The 19,162-nt window shown below is 45.9% G+C and overlaps 1 protein-coding gene across 1 annotated transcript in view; it reads right to left on the reverse strand.

Moving 5' to 3' along the window:
• The window catches only part of ZDHHC13 (zDHHC palmitoyltransferase 13), a 50,974-nt gene extending 32,623 nt beyond the window's left edge, over positions 1 to 18,351 (reverse strand). The window contains exons 1-4 of the mRNA XM_073604045.1: positions 18,205 to 18,351; positions 17,545 to 17,669; positions 13,476 to 13,598; positions 9,347 to 9,424 (exon numbers count right to left, since the gene is read on the reverse strand). Of these exons, the coding sequence (XP_073460146.1) occupies positions 9,347 to 9,424; positions 13,476 to 13,598; positions 17,545 to 17,669; positions 18,205 to 18,216 (338 nt within the window). The 5' untranslated portion in view covers positions 18,217 to 18,351. The remainder of the gene's footprint in view (positions 1 to 9,346; positions 9,425 to 13,475; positions 13,599 to 17,544; positions 17,670 to 18,204) is intronic.
• Positions 18,352 to 19,162: the final 811 nt, after the last annotated feature.

Below are 19,162 nucleotides of genomic sequence, written 5' to 3' on the forward strand. Positions count from 1 at the left end.
AAGACATAACACCTTCCCGCCCGGCCAATAGCAAGAATGACGGCCGGGTGGGGGCTACATTGTCCTGACTAGACGTCATAGGACATCCTTCAGAACAAAAAAAAAAAACACAACGTACAAAAAGGGGGCACTCGTTAGTACATCTAAATATAAAATTACAAAATAATGTGAAAACAAATGTGCAAAATCTGAATCTTACACTCAGAAAAACTAGACAAACCACTCCTAGCAAAACCCTTATAATAGGGATCTTGAAATTGGTAAAAATAATATAAAACAAATGTTAAGAACAACAGTCCCCAAAAAAATGTGATTTTCCAAATAAAACGAATTGAAGCAGGTGATCCTAGGTTTGTGGTTGATAGTGGATACTCCTTCACCATATCATTAGCATCACAGCCAACGTGAGCAGATATAGAAGCTGCTTACCAGATGTATCTGACTTCTTTAATTAAAAAGAAAGTCAAATAACGCTTTGGCAGGATGATGCATGTATGTGGAGCTCGGAGATGTGCAGGAAACCTCTTCCTCAAAGTGTAGAGCAGGATATGCAAAAACAAACAAACAAGAAACTCCCATAGCAGAATACTGTTTAATAAAAACATAAGAATAAAAAAGAAAAGCCAAATGGCTCCTTACATTAAAAAGTGCCTCCCCCGGCACTGGGGCTGCTGGCTTGTCGCACATAAAAAGGCTGGATCTGTGCCGCGTCCACCTCTGAGAAGGGCGTGCGTTCCACCGGATTTTGAGTGTGTGATTCAGATTTTGCACATTGTTTTCACATTATTTTGTGCAGCCCCATCAGCGATGCCTGCCAGTGCCCACTCATCAGTGCCACCCATTAGTGCCGATTATCTAAAGGTTGCCTGTCAGTGCCGCCTATCAGTGCATATCAGTGCAACCTCATCAGCGCACATCAGTGAAGGAGAAAAAAATTACTTATTTACAAAATTTTGTAGCAGAAACTAATGATAAAACGATAAATCTCCCGCTCTAGCTCTACAAGACTCTGGTCCAGCCGCACCTGGAGTATGCTGTCCAGTTCTGGTCACCAGTCCTCAGGAAGGATGTACTGGAAATGGAGCGAGTACAAAGAAGGGCAACAAAGCTAATAAAGGGTCTGGAGGATATTAGTTATGAGGAAAGGTTGTGAGCACTGAACTTATTCTCTCTGGAGAAGAGACGCTTGAGAGGGGATATGATTTAAATACACAAATACCGTACTGGTGACCCCACAATAGGGATAAAACTTTTTCGCAGAAGAGAGTTTAAAAAGACTCGTGGCCACTCATTAAAATTAGAAGAAAAGAGGTTTAACCTTAAACTACGTAGAGGGTTCTTTACTGTAAGAGCGGCAAGGATGTGGAATTCCCTTCCACAGGCGGTGGTCTCAGCGGGGAAGCATCGATAGTTTCAAAAAACTATTAGATAAGCACCTGAATGACCGCAACATACAGGGATATACAATGTAATAGTGACATATAATCACACACATAGGATGGACTTGTGTTTTTAAACCTCACCTACTATGTAACTATGTAGCGCTTTATATTGTAAAGTGCTGCGTAAACTGTTGGCGCTATATAAATCCTGTATAATAATAATAATAATAAAAACTTTTTTTCTTCCCCCCAAATTTTTGGCCTTTTTTCTTTTGCTTAGCAAAAGATAAAAAAAAAACCCAGTGGGGATTAAATACCACCAAAAGAAAGCTCTGTCTCATAATAATGATAAAAATGTAGTTTGGGTACAGTGTTGCATGACTGTGCAACTGTTATTCAAAGTGTGAGAGGGCTGAAAGCTGCCAATTGGCCGGGGCAGGAAGGGAGTGAATGTGACCAGTACTGAAGTGGTTAAAGACACAGCAACTTCAAAAAGTAGTTCCTGCCCTACTTCGGTTCTGACGTTCGTGCAACTTGAGGGGCATAAACTTCTATGCTTAGGCTCCATTCACACATTGTACGACTCCAAAGTTGCCAAACTTTGACAGGGTGCGACTTGGATACGACTTTGACCAATGATAATGGACAACTGTTGCACTATATATAACACTGAGGCACCACTCACACTTGTGCAACTTGTCATGTGACTTTGGACACTAAAGTTGCATGACAAGTTGCACCCCATGTTTTTCAATGGCAACAGTTCAAATATGTGCAACTTAAAGTCGCAGCGACTTTAGAAATGTTTCTGCGCTACTTTGGTGCAACTTTCATGCGACTTGTGTACCATAGACTGCAATGTAAATCCTCAAAAGTCTCACCTGAATATTATACATGCAACAGTTGTGCAACAGTTGTCCATTATCATTGGTCAAAGCCAAAGTCGTATCCAAGTTGAACCCATCCACACTTGCGTCAAGGTTGCACTCCAAAGTTGCTTGACTTTGGAGTCGCACAAGTGTGAATGGAGCCTTGGGTACGACTTTCATGCAACTTTTGAAGGTTAGCATTGAAATCTGGCTCTCAAGTTGCATGAAAGTCGGACCACAGTAGAACATAAACTACTTGAAGTCGTTGCAACTTTAAGTCGTACATAAATGAATGGTTATCATTGCAAAACATGGGGTACGACTTGTCATGCAACTTTAAAGTCCAACATTGCATGACAAGTCGCACAAGCGTGAATAGAGCCTTAACCCTCAAAAAGCTGCATGTAAAAAACATTCAGGTACAATTTTCATGCAACAGTAGTGCAACAGAGGGTTCGGCTTTGCAGGAGGGACAACAAGTCACATCCAAGTTGCACCCATCCAAAGTTGCATCAAAGTTGCACTCCAAAGACACCCGACTTTGGGAGTTGTACAAGTGTGACTGGAGTCACACCTGTGACTTGTCGTACCACTTTTGACATCAAAGTCTCAAGAGAAGTCGTACCCCATGTTTTACAATAATAAATATTCATATAGGTGCAACTTAAAGATGCAGCGACTTCAAAGTAGTTCATGCATAACTGTGGTCACACCTGAATGTTTTACATGCAACAGTGGATCCGACTGCAGAGGGACAGCGAGTCACACCCATCCAAAGTCGTGCAACCTTTGAAGGAGTGGAAGGAAAGAAAAAATCGCTCGATTTCTCTATCAACACAGTCAGTGTTGATGGGGGGGGGGGGGGGGGGACACCTCCAGCTGTGCTATTGTATTCTGTCAGAGGGGAGCATTCTCAACTGGCATAACACAATGATAACTGCTAGCAGCTATAGCCGCTGGCAGAAAAATTGTATATAAAAAAAATCCGATAGGCTGTTTCTACCCAAGTTGGTCAATGGATAGATTTGGGTACAATCAGCCTGCCCATACATGGATCGGATTTTGAGCAGTCCCTGCTGAACTGGCGGAATTTTCGATCCACACATGGCTGGCTTTACCTGCACAGGCAGTTTTTGGTAAAGGTGAACTAACCACTTAGGGGGATTTCTTATTTCCTGTTGTTGAATATAAAGGGGTTGGGAGCCTGGTCCCCAGCCAGGTGCTCACCCAAAAAAATCTTCAACATATGTTTGGATGATGGTACTACTTTTAAATGGTTTTCATTTACCTATTATTTCTGTTGTTTGGAGAGGCCATTTCAAATGTTTTCATTATTTCCAGTTGTGTCATAAACAGGAAATGAATGGGAGGTGGATCTACCCAATGAGAGATTGGCCAATACTATTTCATTCAAACATACTTCCAGGTTTGTGGATTATACTGGCCACTTCCTACTGTAGTAGGACCTAAAACCGCCCTTAAATATTCAAGATGTGGCCTGACAAGGATTTTAAACAATTAACACATTGATAAAATTCACCTCAAGCTGATCGCTTTTAAAATGTTTGTTAAAAAAAACGTATTTAAAAGATTACAGGGTTGCTTTAATTAGACTTGTGACAAACAGTTACAATAATAGATTATGGAATCTGTCCAGCCCTGCCTTGGGGGCTTGCTAATTACAGAGACCGGAGCTAAAAAAAAAAAAAAAAAAAAAAAAAAAAAAGGGGGGGGGGGGGGGGGGGGTGGAGAGCAAACCTTCCCTTTATCCCAGTAAAGATCTGGTCTGGTCAACAATATGTGCTCTGTAAAGCCGGTGTCTTGCCGAGAAAGTTCCCCCGGTGGATAAGGTCCCCCTTGTACTGCGCAGGCGCAGCGCTTGTACAGTACGAATGACTAGGAGCCGCCAAAAATAGCCGAACCTGAAAATCTTTAATTAGCTGTACACGGCGCCTGCGCCCTGGGTCCAGGCTGAAGCCCCACCATCCAAGTGGACCTAAAGGGGGAATAAAAAAAAGTGCCGAGCGAAGTGAGGCCGTGCCCGAAGCGTGGCGAGCAAAGCGAGCCCGCGAGGGGCCCTCTTACAGGCGCCGTGTACAGCTGATTTCTCTTCTATTCGCCTTCGGCTATTTCCGCCGGCTCCTACTGCGCAGGCGCAGCGCTTGCGCAGTAGGAGGGGGGTCCTTATCCGCCGAGAGGAACTTTTTCGGCAGAACACCGGCCATAGATTGGGGAAAATCTAACGATTGCCTTCCCTGCATGGTTGCAGGAAAGTAAACATCATCTATGGCTTGCTTAACCGCTTCAGCCCCAGAAGATTTTACCCCCTTCCTGACCAGAGTACTTTTTGCGATCCGGCACTGCGTCGCTCTAACTGACAATTGCGCGGTCGTGCGACGTTGCACCCAAACAAAATTGATGGCCTTTTTTTCCCATAAATAGAGCTTCCTTTTGGTGGTATTTGAACACCACTGTGGTTTTTATTTTTTTTGCTATAAAAAAAAAAAAAAAAAAAAAAAAAAAAAAAAAAAACGCAATATTTTTAACTTTTTGCTATAATAAATATCCCCAAAAAATATATAAAAAAAATATTTTTTTCCCTCAGTTTAGGCTGATATGTATTCTTCTACATATTTTTGGTAAAAAAAAAAAAAAAAAATTTAAATAAAACATATATTGATTGGTTTGCGCAAAAGTTATAGCGTTTACAAAATAGGGGATAGATTTATGGCATTTTTATTATTAATTTTTTTTTTTTACTAGTAATGGCGGCGATCTGCGAACTTTATCATCAGGACTGCGACATTATGGCAGACACGTCGGACAATTTTGACACATTTTTGGGACCAGCGACATTTATACAGCGATCAGTGCTCTAAAAATCCATTGATTACTGTAAAAATGTCTCTGGCAGAAAAGGGGTTAACACTAGGGGGCAATCAAGGGGTTAACTGTGTTCCCTACTGTGTGTGCTAACTGAAGGGGGGAGGGGACTGTGTAGGAGAGATGACAGATCGCTGTTCATACTCTGTATGAACAGACGATCAGTCTCTTCTTCCCTCAGAGAACCGGAAACTGTGTGTTTGCACACACAGATCCCAGTTCTCAGTGTGCCCCGAACGATCACGGAAGCCCGGCGGTGATCGCGACCGCCAGGCACTCTCATCAGCTCCGTGGGCACCTCTAGTGGCCAAATCAGGAAGCGATGTAACATGACGGCGATTTGCACAGCCGAGCCATGTTGCCGCAGTACAACCGCGGCAGTTGGTCGGCAAGCGATTAAAATGATATTAAAGCTTTGTTTTGTTTCTCATTAAATAACAAACATGTTATACTTACCTGCTCTGTACAGTAGTTTTGTGCTCATCTCCGATCCTCTTTTCGGGTCCCCCCCTGCCGGCGCTCCTTGCTCCTCCCCCTCAAGCAATGCCCCCCCAGAGAAAGCCGCTTGCCATGGGGGCACTGCTGCATGCTCGCACCCGAGCTGCTGCTCTATGCGTCTATAAGACCCATCGAGCCGTGGCTCTGCCCCGCTCCCCGCTCTCTCCTCGTTGGCTCACTGGTTGTGATTGACAATGGGCTCCCGCTGCTGTCTCAGCCAATGAGGAGGGAGGAGGAAAGAAGATTGATGATGATTAAAGTCTTCTATACAGGAAATGAAGCTTAAAGTGTATGTTATTCCAAGATTTCATATTCCTAATATGTGTCTCTATTACCATGTACTTGTATTAAAAATCTCCTGTTCTCTTTTTATCGCTCAATACAATCTCCTGCGCTCGGGAGCTTGGTCAACAGAGTAGGTGGTGTAGCCAACCCTTTTACAAAAGTATATGGAACGTCGCAGGTCTTGCTGCCCTCCTCAGAACAATGGGTATCCTTAGAACTGAGACATACAAAGGGAAAAGGAGGGCGCACCGACCTTGTGCATTACCAACGATAACATTTATTTATGAAATATAACAAGAATTATACTCACAAACAAGCTTTAAAACAAGGCTTATAAATGCTCCAGCAATTACGGGCAGTATCTCTAGACGCCTGAAACCAGGACCAGATATTTGGAGGAACCAAACGCGTTACGGGGGGGGGGGGGGGGGGGGGGGACCCTCTTCTTCAGAGCCACAGCAATGGTGACTCTGAAGAAGAGGGTTCTCCCTCTTAACACATAAGCTGTTTGTGATGCCATCTGGTTCCTCCAAATATCTGGTCCAGGTTGCAGGTGTCTAGAGATACTGCCCGTAATTGCTGGAGCATTTATAAGCCTTGTTTTAAAGCTCGTTTGTGAGTATAATTCTTGTTATATTTTATAAATAAATGTTATCTTTGGTAATGCACAAGGTCGGTGCATCCTTTTCTCTTTGTATTGCTTCCTTTGTGTGAAATATCTGGTGATCCTGCCAGTCCCTCTGATTTCCTGTTGCAAACAGGAAGCACATCCATCACTGTGTGGTCAGTTTGTTTCTTTCCCCCCTGCTGAAACACACACTCCAACCCCCCTACCCCCCAGCAGTGAAGCTTTTCACTATGATAATCACCGTGCTGCTGTTTCTCTGCCTCCTGCTGACACATTCCCCTGCATAGCTCTTCACTGGGAAGATCAGTGTTCTGCTATTTCTCTGCCTCCTACTGACATATTTCCCTGCATAGCTCTTCACTGGGGAGATCAGTGTACTGTGGTTTCTTTGCCTCCTGCTGACACATTCCCCTGCATAGCTCTTCACTGGGAAGATCAATGTACTACTGTTTCTCTGCCCCTTGCGGACACATTCCCCTGCATAGTTCTTCACTGGGAAGATCACTGTCCTGCTGTTTCTCTGCCTCCTGCTGACACATTCTCCTGCATAGCTCTTCACTGGGAAGATCAGTGTACTGCTGTTTCTCTGCCTCTTGCTGACATATTCCCCTTCATAGCTCTTCACTGGGAAGATCAGTGTTCTGCTATTTCTCTGCCTCCTACTGACATATTTCCCTGCATAGCTCTTCACTGGGGAGATCAGTGTACTGTGGTTTCTTTGCCTCCTGCTGACACATTCCCCTGCATAGCTCTTCACTGGGAAGATCAGTGTACTACTGTTTCTCTGCCCCTTGCGGACACATTCCCCTGCATAGTTCTTCACTGGGAAGATCAGTGTTCTGCTGTTTCTCTGCCTCCTGCTGACATGCCCCCTTGCCCATTTGGTCACAGTATATTTATGCCGCTGCATTTTAGACCGGCCCTTAGGCTGCAGATACAGCGGCCAGGGGCGTACACATGCCACGGCAGGAATTATAGTCCTTGCCACTTTTGGCAGGTGTAGTGCTCGCCAATCACGACCCATTCAAGTGAACATGCAGTCCCCCAGAACCATGTGAATTGTGTTACGGTAGTTTGGTGAACAAGGAGTTAATACCTCCTCTCTGCCTCTCAAATGCTCTCTTCAGAGACCAAAGCATTCGTGAACGAGCCCCAATGCAGCTGCAAACAGAGATCATGTGATCACTTGTAAAAAAAAGGTATTTACACAGAAATGATTTGCCTTGCATTCTATTTTAAACTGAATGGTTTGTATCCCAAGGTGAAGGTTCACATATACTTTAAGAGCATTGCTGCAGCTTTAAATGGTTATATATTGCAGGGAATTGAGAGCAATTGGTTTCAACACAGGAGAGGACTTGTTACAGGTGTCATAAAAAAAAAAAAAAAAAGCTGTACAGAGCTTTTTCAAGCTCCAGTGTGCAAGAGGCCTTAGGGCCGCTCTGTGCAATTCTGTTGCACAGAGCGGGTACTGTATGTATCACATGTTTAAAAAAAAAAAAAAAAAAAAAAAAAAAAAAAAAACACACCTTTACAAACATGTCATACATACAGTACCTGCTCTGTGCAACAAAATTGCACAGAGCGGCCCTAAGGCCTCTTGCACACTGGAGCTTGAAAAAGCTCAGTACAGCTTTTTTTTTTTTTTTTTTTAGTGAGCTAAAATACAGCCCATTTTTTCTTATGCGCCCATGTGCAGCCTATGCACACGGGCACATAAACAAAAGCTGTGCATTCTTCAGAAAAAAAAAAAAATCTGCATTTTTGGTCAGCAATTTACGCCTTATGTGCACAAATGTGTGCGATTGTGCAGAAATTCCCATTTACATATTGTGCAGAACAAAAACGTGAGAATACGTTTTTGCACATGCATGCAAATTTGCGTTAAAGCATATGTGTGAAAATACATACATAAAAAAAAAAAAAAAAAAGTCTGAAAAAGTAGATGCTCAAACCGGAGTATCATGTGCAAGAGCCCTAAACCTCTTCTGGGGTCCTCCACCAGCACTCCTGGCTCCTTCTCTTCTCAGTGTGCCACCATAGGAAGCCGCTTCTTATAACAGCACACCTGTGGGCTCTATCCTGAGCCGCGCTGCCTGCGTCCCCATAGTCACAGACAGCGCGGCTTGGCCACACCCACTGTTTTAGCAAAGCCTGCGAGAGTGGGGAGAACCATTACAGACAGGCACAGTGCTGGATCTGGGGGGTGGGGGGGAGACTACAGGCACTGGAAAATTTTTTAGCTTAATGCAAGGAATGCTTTAAGGTAAATAACGTTTAGGCCCCTTTCACACTGGGGCGGTTTACAGGCGTTATTGCGCTAAAAATACCGCCTGCAAACCGCCCCTAAACAGCCTCCACTGTTTGTTCAGTGTGAAAGCCCGAGGGCTTTCACACTGAAGCGGTGCGCTGGCAGGACGGTAAAAAAAGTCCTGCAAGCTGCATCTTTGGAGCGGTGAAGGAGCGGTGTGTTCACCGCTCCTAAACCGCTCCTGCCCATTGAAATCAATGGGACAGCGCGGCTATACCGCAGCAATACCGCGGCTATAGCCGCGCTGTACGAGCGGTTTTAACCCTTTTTCGCCCGCCAGCGGGGGTTAAAACCGCACCGCTAGCGGCCGAATACAGCCACAAAAACGACGGTAAAACAGCGCTAAAAATAGCGCTGTTTTACCGCCGACGCCCCCACTGCCCTAGTGTGAAAGGGGCCTTAGGTTTTAGAACGACTTTACCAGTTTCCATAGGGGAATATCCTCATATATTGTGACAGTTGATAAGGTGGTCAGAGAACAATTCCCTACCTGACAGCCCAGTGCAGAGCAGTTGAATTCAACGTTCCTCCCAGCTGATCCACAACAGCCCCCCTGGAGATAAAATACCTGTGAATGAAAGACAAGCATTGTGTTATTTAGCATTTTTTTTTTTTTTTTACAGAGAATGCCCAACCCAGTAAAATATGGCAAAGATACAATGAACCCTTCTGATGTATACAGGGAAATGCCGGGTCTTCCAGTTCTCACCCAGGCAATGCTGGAGTGCACCAGTCCATGTCAGCACCTTGGTTATCTGGGAACCCCTTTAGCTTACCTGTTTGTAATATAGTAGAGGAATCTCAAACACTCCCACTCTCTCACATACAGAAAGTCCGACATATGGAAGTATCAGCACTATGAGGTTTTTCAAAGCCATCAGATTCAAACCTGCCTTGGAAGTCTGATAAGTAACACAGCAAGCAGAAAGAGAGGAAGCTGCTAACCCTAAAAATGATCTTCTCTTAGGTCGGCTAAATGTCCCATTAAAGTAGAATTCTAGGCTAAGCATAACGCCACCCATAGGCACATCTGTTGTGGGGGGGTTCCCTTCTTTCCCATCCAGCTGTCGCTGACTGCCACAGGGAGCTGGATCATGTGACCGGACTGGAGCAGGCTGAAAATAGGTACAGTGGGGCAAAAAAGGATTTAGTCAGCCACCAATTGTGAAAGTTCTCCCACTTAAAAAGATGAGAGAGGCCTGTAATTGTCATCATAGGTATACCTCAACTATGAGAGACAAAATGTGGAAACAAATCCAGACAATCACATTGTCTGATTTTTGAAAGAATTTATTTGCAAATTATGGTGGAAAATAAGTACTTGGTGAGTCAATATCAAAAGTTCATCTCAATACTTTGTTATATATCCTTTGTTGGCAATGACAGAGCTCAAACGTTTTCTGTAAGTCTTCACAAGGTTGTCACACACTGTTGTTGGCCCATTCCTCTATACAGATCTCCTCTAGAGCAGTGATGTTTTGGGGCTGTCGCTGGGCAACACGGACTTTCAACTCCCTCCAAAGGTTTTCTATGGGGTTGAGATCTGGAGACTGGCTAGGCCACTCCCGGACCTTGAAATGCCTCTTACGAAGTGATGTGTTCAAAACGTGCCATTTTGTAATGTCTTTCTTCTGGCCACTCTGCCATAAAGCCCAACTCTATGGAGCGTACGGCTTATTGTGGTCCTATGTACAGATACTCAAGTCTCTGCTGTGGAACTCTGCAGCTCCTCCTGGGTTATCTTAGGTCTCTGTGCTGCCTCTCTGATTAATACCCTCCTTGCGTTTTGGTGCGTGCCGGTTTTGCTGCAGGTTTGCTGTTGTGCCATGTTCTTTCCATTTGGTTATGATAGATTTGATGGTGCTCCTAGGGATCATCAAAGATTTGGATATTTTTTTATAACCTAACCCTGACTTGCACTTCCCAACAACATTGTCCCTTACTTGTTTGGAGAGTTCCTTGGTCTTCATGGCAGTGTTTGGTTAGTGGTGCCTCTTGCTTAGGTGTTGCAGCCTCTGGGGCCTTTCAAAAAGGTGTGTATATGTAATGACAGGTCATGTGACACTTAGATTGCACACAGGTAGACATCATTTCACTAATTATGTGACTTCTGAAGGTCATTGGTTGCACAAGAGCTTTTTATGGAGTTCATACCAAAGGAGGTGAATACATAGGCACATGAAAATTATCAGTTTTTTTATTTTTGAAAAATAGTTTTATGTATATATTTTTCTAATTTTACTTCACCAACTTAGACTATTGTGTTCTGATCCATCACATATAACTCAGATTAAAAAAAATCATTGAACTAAAGGCTGTAATGTAACAAAATAGGTAAAAAGCCAAGGGGGGTGAATACTGTTGCAAGGCACTGTATGTAGGAGGATTTGTTTCATCTCTTTGAATCACCTGAGACCAGTCATTTCACTGGACCGGCCCTAAAAGTTCATTGTATATTCTTGTAAAGAAAATATAGAAGCATCCCAGGGCCTCTACCCCTTTTAATTTGTACTAAAAATCTTGATTAAAAAAACAAACAAAAAAATAAAACACTATTCTTGGCTCGAAGGGCTATTGCTCTTAGTGGAATCAGTCTGCTCCACCATCTAGCTGTCAATGGATTCAGATGGTGAATCAGATACTGCCATATAAAAAAATTATTTTTGGAGCATAGGGGTTGTCCCAGCAAATATGGTAAAGTGTGGAACATCTGGTGCTCCTCCACTCTTATGCCCCGTACACACGGTCAGATTTTCCGACGGAAAATGTGTGATAGGGCCTTGTTGTCGGAAATTCCGACTGTGTGTAGGCTCCATCACACATTTTCCATCGGATTTTCCGACACACAAAGTTTGAGAGCAGGCTATAAAATTTTCCGACAACAAAATCTGTTGTTGGAAATTCCGATCGTGTGTACACAAATCCGACGGACAAAGTGCCACGCATGCTCAGAATAAATAAAGAGATGAAAGCTATTGGCCACTGCCCCGTTTATAGTCCCGACATACGTGTTTTACGTCACCGCGTTCAGAATGATCGGATTTTTCGCCAACTTTGTGTGACCGTGTGTATGCAAGACAAGTTTGAGCCAACATCCGTCGGAAAAAATCCTAGGATTTTGTTGTCGGAATGTCCGAACAAAGTCCGACCGTGTGTACGGGGCATTACCATTTCTAGTCTGTGAGCAACTTCTTCTCTATGCTTAACGTGCGTGAGAATGGGGAAATAGGATCTTGTACTGGGAACAATGTAATAACTAAATCAAAATTACTTTGTACTTGTAGGCAATTGCTTTTTATTAGAACTGGACATTCAGGAATATACCACTGTGAACATGTACTCCTTGTGTATTTATGTGCCAAACACTGTAATTCTTTATGCTTATGTTGAGCGTGTTTGATGCAGTACTAATATGTTTTTGCATATTAGTCAATAAAAAGAAGACTTAAAAAATATAAATAATAATAATAATAATAATAATAATAATAATATATACCGTATATACTCAAGTATAAGCCAAGTTGTTCAGCACATTTTTTTGTGCTGAAAATGCCCCCCTCGGCTTATACTCGCGTCAAGCACTTTTCTGCAGCAGAGAATGACATTTTCCGAACCGACTTTGGGGCCCCGTATCTCAGGGCCCACTTGGTGCTAGGAACCCCAGCTTTGTTGTAGTGCTAGTTCCACTGGGTTTGCACACCAAATTTGGGGTTCCTAGCACCAAGTGGCAGGGTTGATACAGGGCCCCAAAGTCGGTCAACTGTGTCCATCTGCAGCAATGTCATTTCGGGACCCTTTGGGTCCAGAGACCCCAAATCTTGGCTGCAGCTAGGGGGCATCTAGGAACCCTTAAAGTGGAGTTCCACCCAAAAGTGGAACTTCCACTCATCAGATTCCTTCCCCCCTCCGGTGTCACAGTTGGCACCTTTCAGGGGGTATATTACAGGTATCTGTACCCACTTCCGGCGTAGATAGCCGCAGAATCTGCGGTTATTTACGCCACATCCTGTTCCCCCCCCCCCCCCCCGCTGTCTGCTGGGAAACACACGGGTCCCAGAGACAGCAGGGACCAGCCGTATTGCGCTGCGCGACTCGCGCATGCGCAGTAGGGAACCGGGAAGTGAAGCCGCACGGCTTCACTTCCTGATTCCCTTCCCGAAGATGGAGGTGGCAGCACCCGAGGACGGAGAGACGGTTCGGCCTCAGGTGCCGACATCGCGGGCGCCCTGGACAGGTAAGTGTTAATGTTTTAAAAGTCAGCAGCTGCAGTATTTGTAGCTGCTGACTTTTTAAAAAAAAAAATTTCGGCGGAGCTCCGCTTTAACTACCGAGTTTGAAGTTCGGGGGACCTATGGCTGCAAATGGGCACAGTGAGGCAGCAAATGGGCATTGTTGACCCTCTTTTCCAGTTACAGTAGCTGCGCATTTCTCACCCTAGGCTTATACTCGAGTCAATACGTTTTTCCCAGTTTTTTGTGGTAAAATTAGGTGCCTCGGCTTATATTCGGGTCGGCTTATACTCGAGTATATACGGTATTTATATTCTTAAAAAAAAAAAAAAAAAAAACAAAACAAGAAAAAAAAAAAGTGGGGGAAGTTTTTCTTGCTCGAGTACTTACTTGGCGAGCTCCAGCCTGTTGTTAATGGCCGCCCAGTGAAGGAGAGTGACATTTTCATTGTCTGGTTGCCGGACGTCGTAGCCAGCCTCTACTAGTTCTCTACAGCGATCAAACAGGCCGTGCCTAGAAGAACAAATGTTTAATACATTTAATACAGATACGAGAGACCTGATCAAATGTTAAGGTGTCACCTAGTCAATTATGAAATGGCATAGCACTTTTGCCACTGGCTTCAAACTCCCTGAATCTCTGTTATGAACTAGATCCTTCTTCTGTGAATAGACCAGATTCTGTGTCCACGAAAGAAAAGCCAACGTGTCCCACCACCTTCTAAACTCACTGATGGTTCACCCCCTGGAGCCTCCCGCCTGATTCAACCTTAGGGAGTGACCAGTTTATTTGAATATGGAATTTTCTGTATAGTTCTATAGAAGACATGCATTATTTGAAGCAGCGGCACATTCACTTTTTAAACACCCTATTCACGAGTGTCCTGTGTATGGTGTCTGCATGTCGCACTCCTTCTCCTCACTCCGTTATGGAGGAATTATGAGTGTCCTGTGTATGGTGTCTGCATGTCGCACACCTTCTGTTCACTCCGGTATGGAGGAATTATGAGTGTCCTGTGTATGGTGTCTGCATGTCGCACTCCTTCTCCTCACTCTGGTATGGAGGAATTATGAGTGTCCTGTGTATGGTGTCTGCATGATGTCCTCCTTCTCCTCACTCCGGTATGGAGGAATTATGAGTGTCCTGTGTATGGTGTCTGCATGTTGTCCTCCTTCTCCTCACTCCGTTATGGAGGAATTATGAGTGTCCTGTGTATGGTGTCTGCATGTCGCACTCCTTCTCCTCTCCCTGGTATGGAGGAATTATGAGTGTCCTGTGTATGGTGTCTGCATGTCGCCCTCCTTCTCCTCACTCTGGTATGGAGGAATTATGAGTGTCCTGTGTATGGTGTCTGCATGTCGCACTCCTTCTCCTCACTCCGTTATGGAGGAATTATGAGTGTCCTGTGTATGGTGTCTGCATGTCGCACACCTTCTGTTCACTCCGGTATGGAGGAATTATGAGTGTCCTGTGTATGGTGTCTGCATGTCGCACTCCTTCTCCTCACTCTGGTATGGAGGAATTATGAGTGTCCTGTGTATGGTGTCTGCATGTTGTCCTCCTTCTCCTCACTCTGGTATGGAGGAATTATGAGTGTCCTGTGTATGGTGTCTGCATGTTGTCCTCCTTCTCCTCACTCCGGTATGGAGGAATTATGAGTGTCCTGTGTATGGTGTCTGCATGTTGTCCTCCTTCTCCTCACTCCGTTATGGAGGAATTATGAGTGTCCTGTGTATGGTGTCTGCATGTCGCCCTCCTTCTCCTCACTCTGGTATGGAGGAATTATGAGTGTCCTGTGTATGGTGTCTGCATGTTGTCCTCCTTCTCCTCACTCGGGTATGGAGGAATTATGAGTGTCCTGTGTATGGTGTCTGCATGTTGTCCTCCTTCTCCTCACTCCGTTATGGAGGAATTATGAGTGTCCTGTGTATGGTGTCTGCATGTCGCACTCCTTCTCCTCACTCTGGTATGGAGGAATTATGAGTGTCCTGTGTATGGTGTCTGCATGTTGTCCTCCTTCTCCTCACTCCGGTATGGAGGAATTATGAGTGTCCTGTGTATGGTGTCTGCATGTTGTCCTCCTTCTCCTCACTCCGTTATGGAGGAATTATGAGTGTCCTGTGTATGGTGTCTGCATGTCGCCCTCCTTCTCCTCACTCTGGTATGGAGGAATTATGAGTGTCCTGTGTATGGTGTCTGCATGTCGCCCTCCTTCTCCTCACTCCTGTATGGAGGAATTATGAGTGTCCTGTGTATGGTGTCTGCATGTTGACCTCCTTCTCCTCACTCCTGTATGGAGGAATTATGAGTGTCCTGTGTATGGTGTCTGCATGTTGTCCTCCTTCTCCTCACTCCGGTATGGAGGAATTATGAGTGTCCTGTGTATGGTGTCTGCATGTCGCCCTCCTTCTCCTCACTCTGGTATGGAGGAATTATGAGTGTCCTGTGTATGGTGTCTGCATGTCGCCCTCCTTCTCCTCACTCCGGTATGGAGGAATTATGAGTGTCCTGTGTATGGTGTCTGCATGTTGACCTCCTTCTCCTCACTCCTGTATGGAGGAATTATGAGTGTCCTGTGTATGGTGTCTGCATGTTGTCCTCCTTCTCCTCACTCCGGTATGGAGGAATTATGAGTGTCCTGTGTATGGTGTCTGCATGTTGTCCTCCTTCTCCTCACTCCTGTATGGAGGAATTATGAGTGTCCTGTGTATGGTGTCTGCATGTTGTCCTCCTTCTCCTCACTCCGGTATGGAGGAATTATGAGTGTCCTGTGTATGGTGTCTGCATGTTGTCCTCCTTCTCCTCACTCCGTTATGGAGGAATTATGAGTGTCCTGTGTATGGTGTCTGCATGTTTCACTCCTTCTCCTCACTCCTGTATGGAGGAATTATGAGTGTCCTGTGTATGGTGTCTGCATGTCGCACTCCTTCTCCTCACTCCGGTATGGAGGAATTATGAGTGTCCTGTGTATGGTGTCTGCATGTCGCCCTCCTTCTCCTCACTCCGGTATGGAGGAATTATGAGTGTCCTGTGTATGGTGTCTGCATGTTGTCCTCCTTCTCCTCACTCCTGTATGGAGGAATTATGAGTGTCCTGTGTATGGTGTCTGCATGTCGCACACCTTCTGTTCACTCCTGTATGGAGGAATTATGAGTGTCCTGTGTATGGTGTCTGCATGTCGCACTCCTTCTCCTCTCCCTGGTATGGAGGAATTATGAGTGTCCTGTGTATGGTGTCTGCATGTCGCCCTCCTTCTCCTCACTCCTGTATGGAGGAATTATGAGTGTCCTGTGTATGGTGTCTGCATGTCGCCCTCCTTCTCCTCACTCCTGTATGGAGGAATTATGAGTGTCCTGTGTATGGTGTCTGCATGTCGCACACCTTCTGTTCACTCCGGTATGGTGGAATTATGAGACAGACTGACAAAGGGCAATCTGAATCATCGCTGTAAAATAAACAGCAGTGTGTACACATTGGTATAATAAACACTCTGCTGAATGCTGGGGAATAAGAGTTCTGAAATTATCCGACATATACAAATAAAGAATGCGGAGGAACAAAGAAGCAGAATAGGAGAGGAAAACATTAACAATAAAAGGATTAAAAAAAAAAAAAAGGGAAGGAAGATGGAGAGAAAAAAAAAGCGAAAGCAAAAGAATAAAATAAACAGAGATGGAGAGAAAGATAGAATGATGAAGGGAAGTAGAGGGAGATGGACAGAGGAGGAGAGAGCAGGAGAGTGGAAGCCTGGTGAGAGGAAGGGGAAGAGGAGAAAGATGAAGAGGGGAAAGTGTAGGCCAGAGAGAGGATTAGGAAGAGAGAGAAATAGGGAACAGGGGGCAAGAGTGTGAGCGAGCAACAGGGGGCAAGAGTGTGAGCGAGCAACAGGGGGCAAGAGTGTGAGCGAGCAACAGGGGGGCAAGAGTGTGAGCGAGCAACAGGGGGGCAAGAGTGTGTCAGCGAGCAACAGCGGGCAAGAGCGTAAGCGAGCAACAGGGGGCAAGAGCGTGAGCGAGCAACAGGGGGCAAGAGCGTGAGCGAGCAACAGGGGGCAAGAGCGTGAGCGAGCAACAGCGTGAGCGAGCAACAGGGGGTAAAAGCAAGCAACAGAGTGTGAGGAAGAGAGAGTGCGAACTCCACCCAAATTTGGATGAGCCGGTACTCCCATCACCTGATTGAACCAGTGAGACTTACGGTCAACACAACCCGGTCACCTTATTTCCTTTTTCTTAGAGTAAGAAAGAGAGCGGGACATCGAGCAAAATGGAGAGCGTGCAAGTGAGAGAGCGACCAAGAGAAAACATGAGGGGGGGGGGGGGGGGAGGAAGAGAAAAGAGTGAAAGAGAAAAGAGAGGAAGATTAGAGAAAGAGATTTGGGGGGGGGGGGGGGAAGCAGAGTGAGCCTTGTACACCACTATAAGTCCCCCCCCCCCCTCCCCCGGGTGGTTCCATTACTCACTGTGTGGCTTTGACAATATCCCAGTTGCTGTAGTCCTCCAGCACCGGCGGGTTGGCCATCTCCTGGTCTGGTTGTCCTCCATGTTGGTGGTGGTGCCCATGTTGGTGCCCATGGGGATGCTTACACTGAGGACACAGAGAGAGAAGACAATAAAGTAGAAGTGACCACCACGACATGGATGATGATGGTCACAGTTGCTTGTGCTCACAACCGAACCATCAAGCCATCCAATGGCTGGTGTCATTACTGATCACATGTGCATCACCGTGGCAACTGCAGATCAGATAGAGGCCAAGATGGCGGCATCCATTGGCTGTAATCATTATTATTATACAGGATTTATATCGCACCAACACTTTACACAGCTCTGTACAATGTAGAGGGGGGGGGGGGGGGGACAGTACAATTACAGTAATGGATTGAGTTCCACTTTAAATATAAAGGGAGGAAGAGTTCTCCTTTAAGCCCATCCTGAGCAGAAGGACTACAAGTCCCAGCACAGCCATGCAGAATATTTTAGAGGGGGGGTCACCAGTCCAGGTGTAGCACAGAGCTCCCCTCCCCCCTCTCTCATGTGGGGCTCCCTCATCCCTAAATCCTGCCTATTGGGGCGAGGCCTGAGTTGAAAAAAAAAAAAACAATAATCCGCTGGCCACTTACCGGGGAGCTCATGGTGACCCCGCTCCGTCTCCAGCCGCTTCCCTGTGTCACCACGAGCACACACTTCCTGGTTACCAGGTACAGCGCTCATCTGATTGGCGGAGCGCTCTCCAAGTCCCACCCGCTCACTCCGCCCTGTCACTCAACGCGGAAGGACCAATGGGAGCGAGACGAGGCAAGGGGGGTGTGTCCGGTGTTTCGTCAGATTCGGCGACCTGACACATTCTTGTCTGCTGAGGCGCAGACGCAGAGTGGGCGGGAAAACTGCTCTGACTGGAAATAGATGTTGGAGAAGAGGAGGGAGGGGGAGGTGCAGGGAGGGTGTACTGGGGTAATAAACATTCCACACACACCTGACATTTGGGGTGAAGTAATCCCAACACTACTTGTCTGCCGGACACTGTCACCCCCTTACTGCCCAGGCCAATATTCAACTTATTCACACTTTGAATGATTGTGCGGCCATTCAGTGCCCACCAGTGCTGCCTATCACTGCCCACCAGTGCTGACAATCAGTGCTCACCAGTGCTGCCTATCACTGCCCATCAGTGCCCATCAGTGCTGCCAATCAGTGCCCACCAGTGCTGTCTATCAGTGCCCATCAGTGATGCAAATCAGTGCCCACCAGTGCTGCCTATCAGTGCCCAGTGCCCACCAGTGCTGCCTATCACTGCCCATCCGTGCTGCCAATCAGTGCCCACCAGTGCTGCCTATCACTGCCCATCCGTGCTGCCAATCAGTGCCCACCAGTGCTGCCTATCACTGCCCATCAGTGCTGCCAATCAGTGCTCACCAGTGCTGCCTATCACTGCCCACCAGTGCTGTCTATCAGTGCCCATCAGTGCTGCCAATCAGTGCCCACCAGTGCTGCCTATCACTGCCCATCAGTGCTGCCAATCAGTGCCCACGAGTGCTGCCAATCAGTGCCCACCAGTGCTGCCTATCACTGCCCACCAAT

The sequence above is a fragment of the Aquarana catesbeiana genome, linkage group LG11 (assembly GCF_042186555.1).
Source record: "Aquarana catesbeiana isolate 2022-GZ linkage group LG11, ASM4218655v1, whole genome shotgun sequence".
Lineage (NCBI taxonomy): Eukaryota > Metazoa > Chordata > Amphibia > Anura > Ranidae > Aquarana > Aquarana catesbeiana.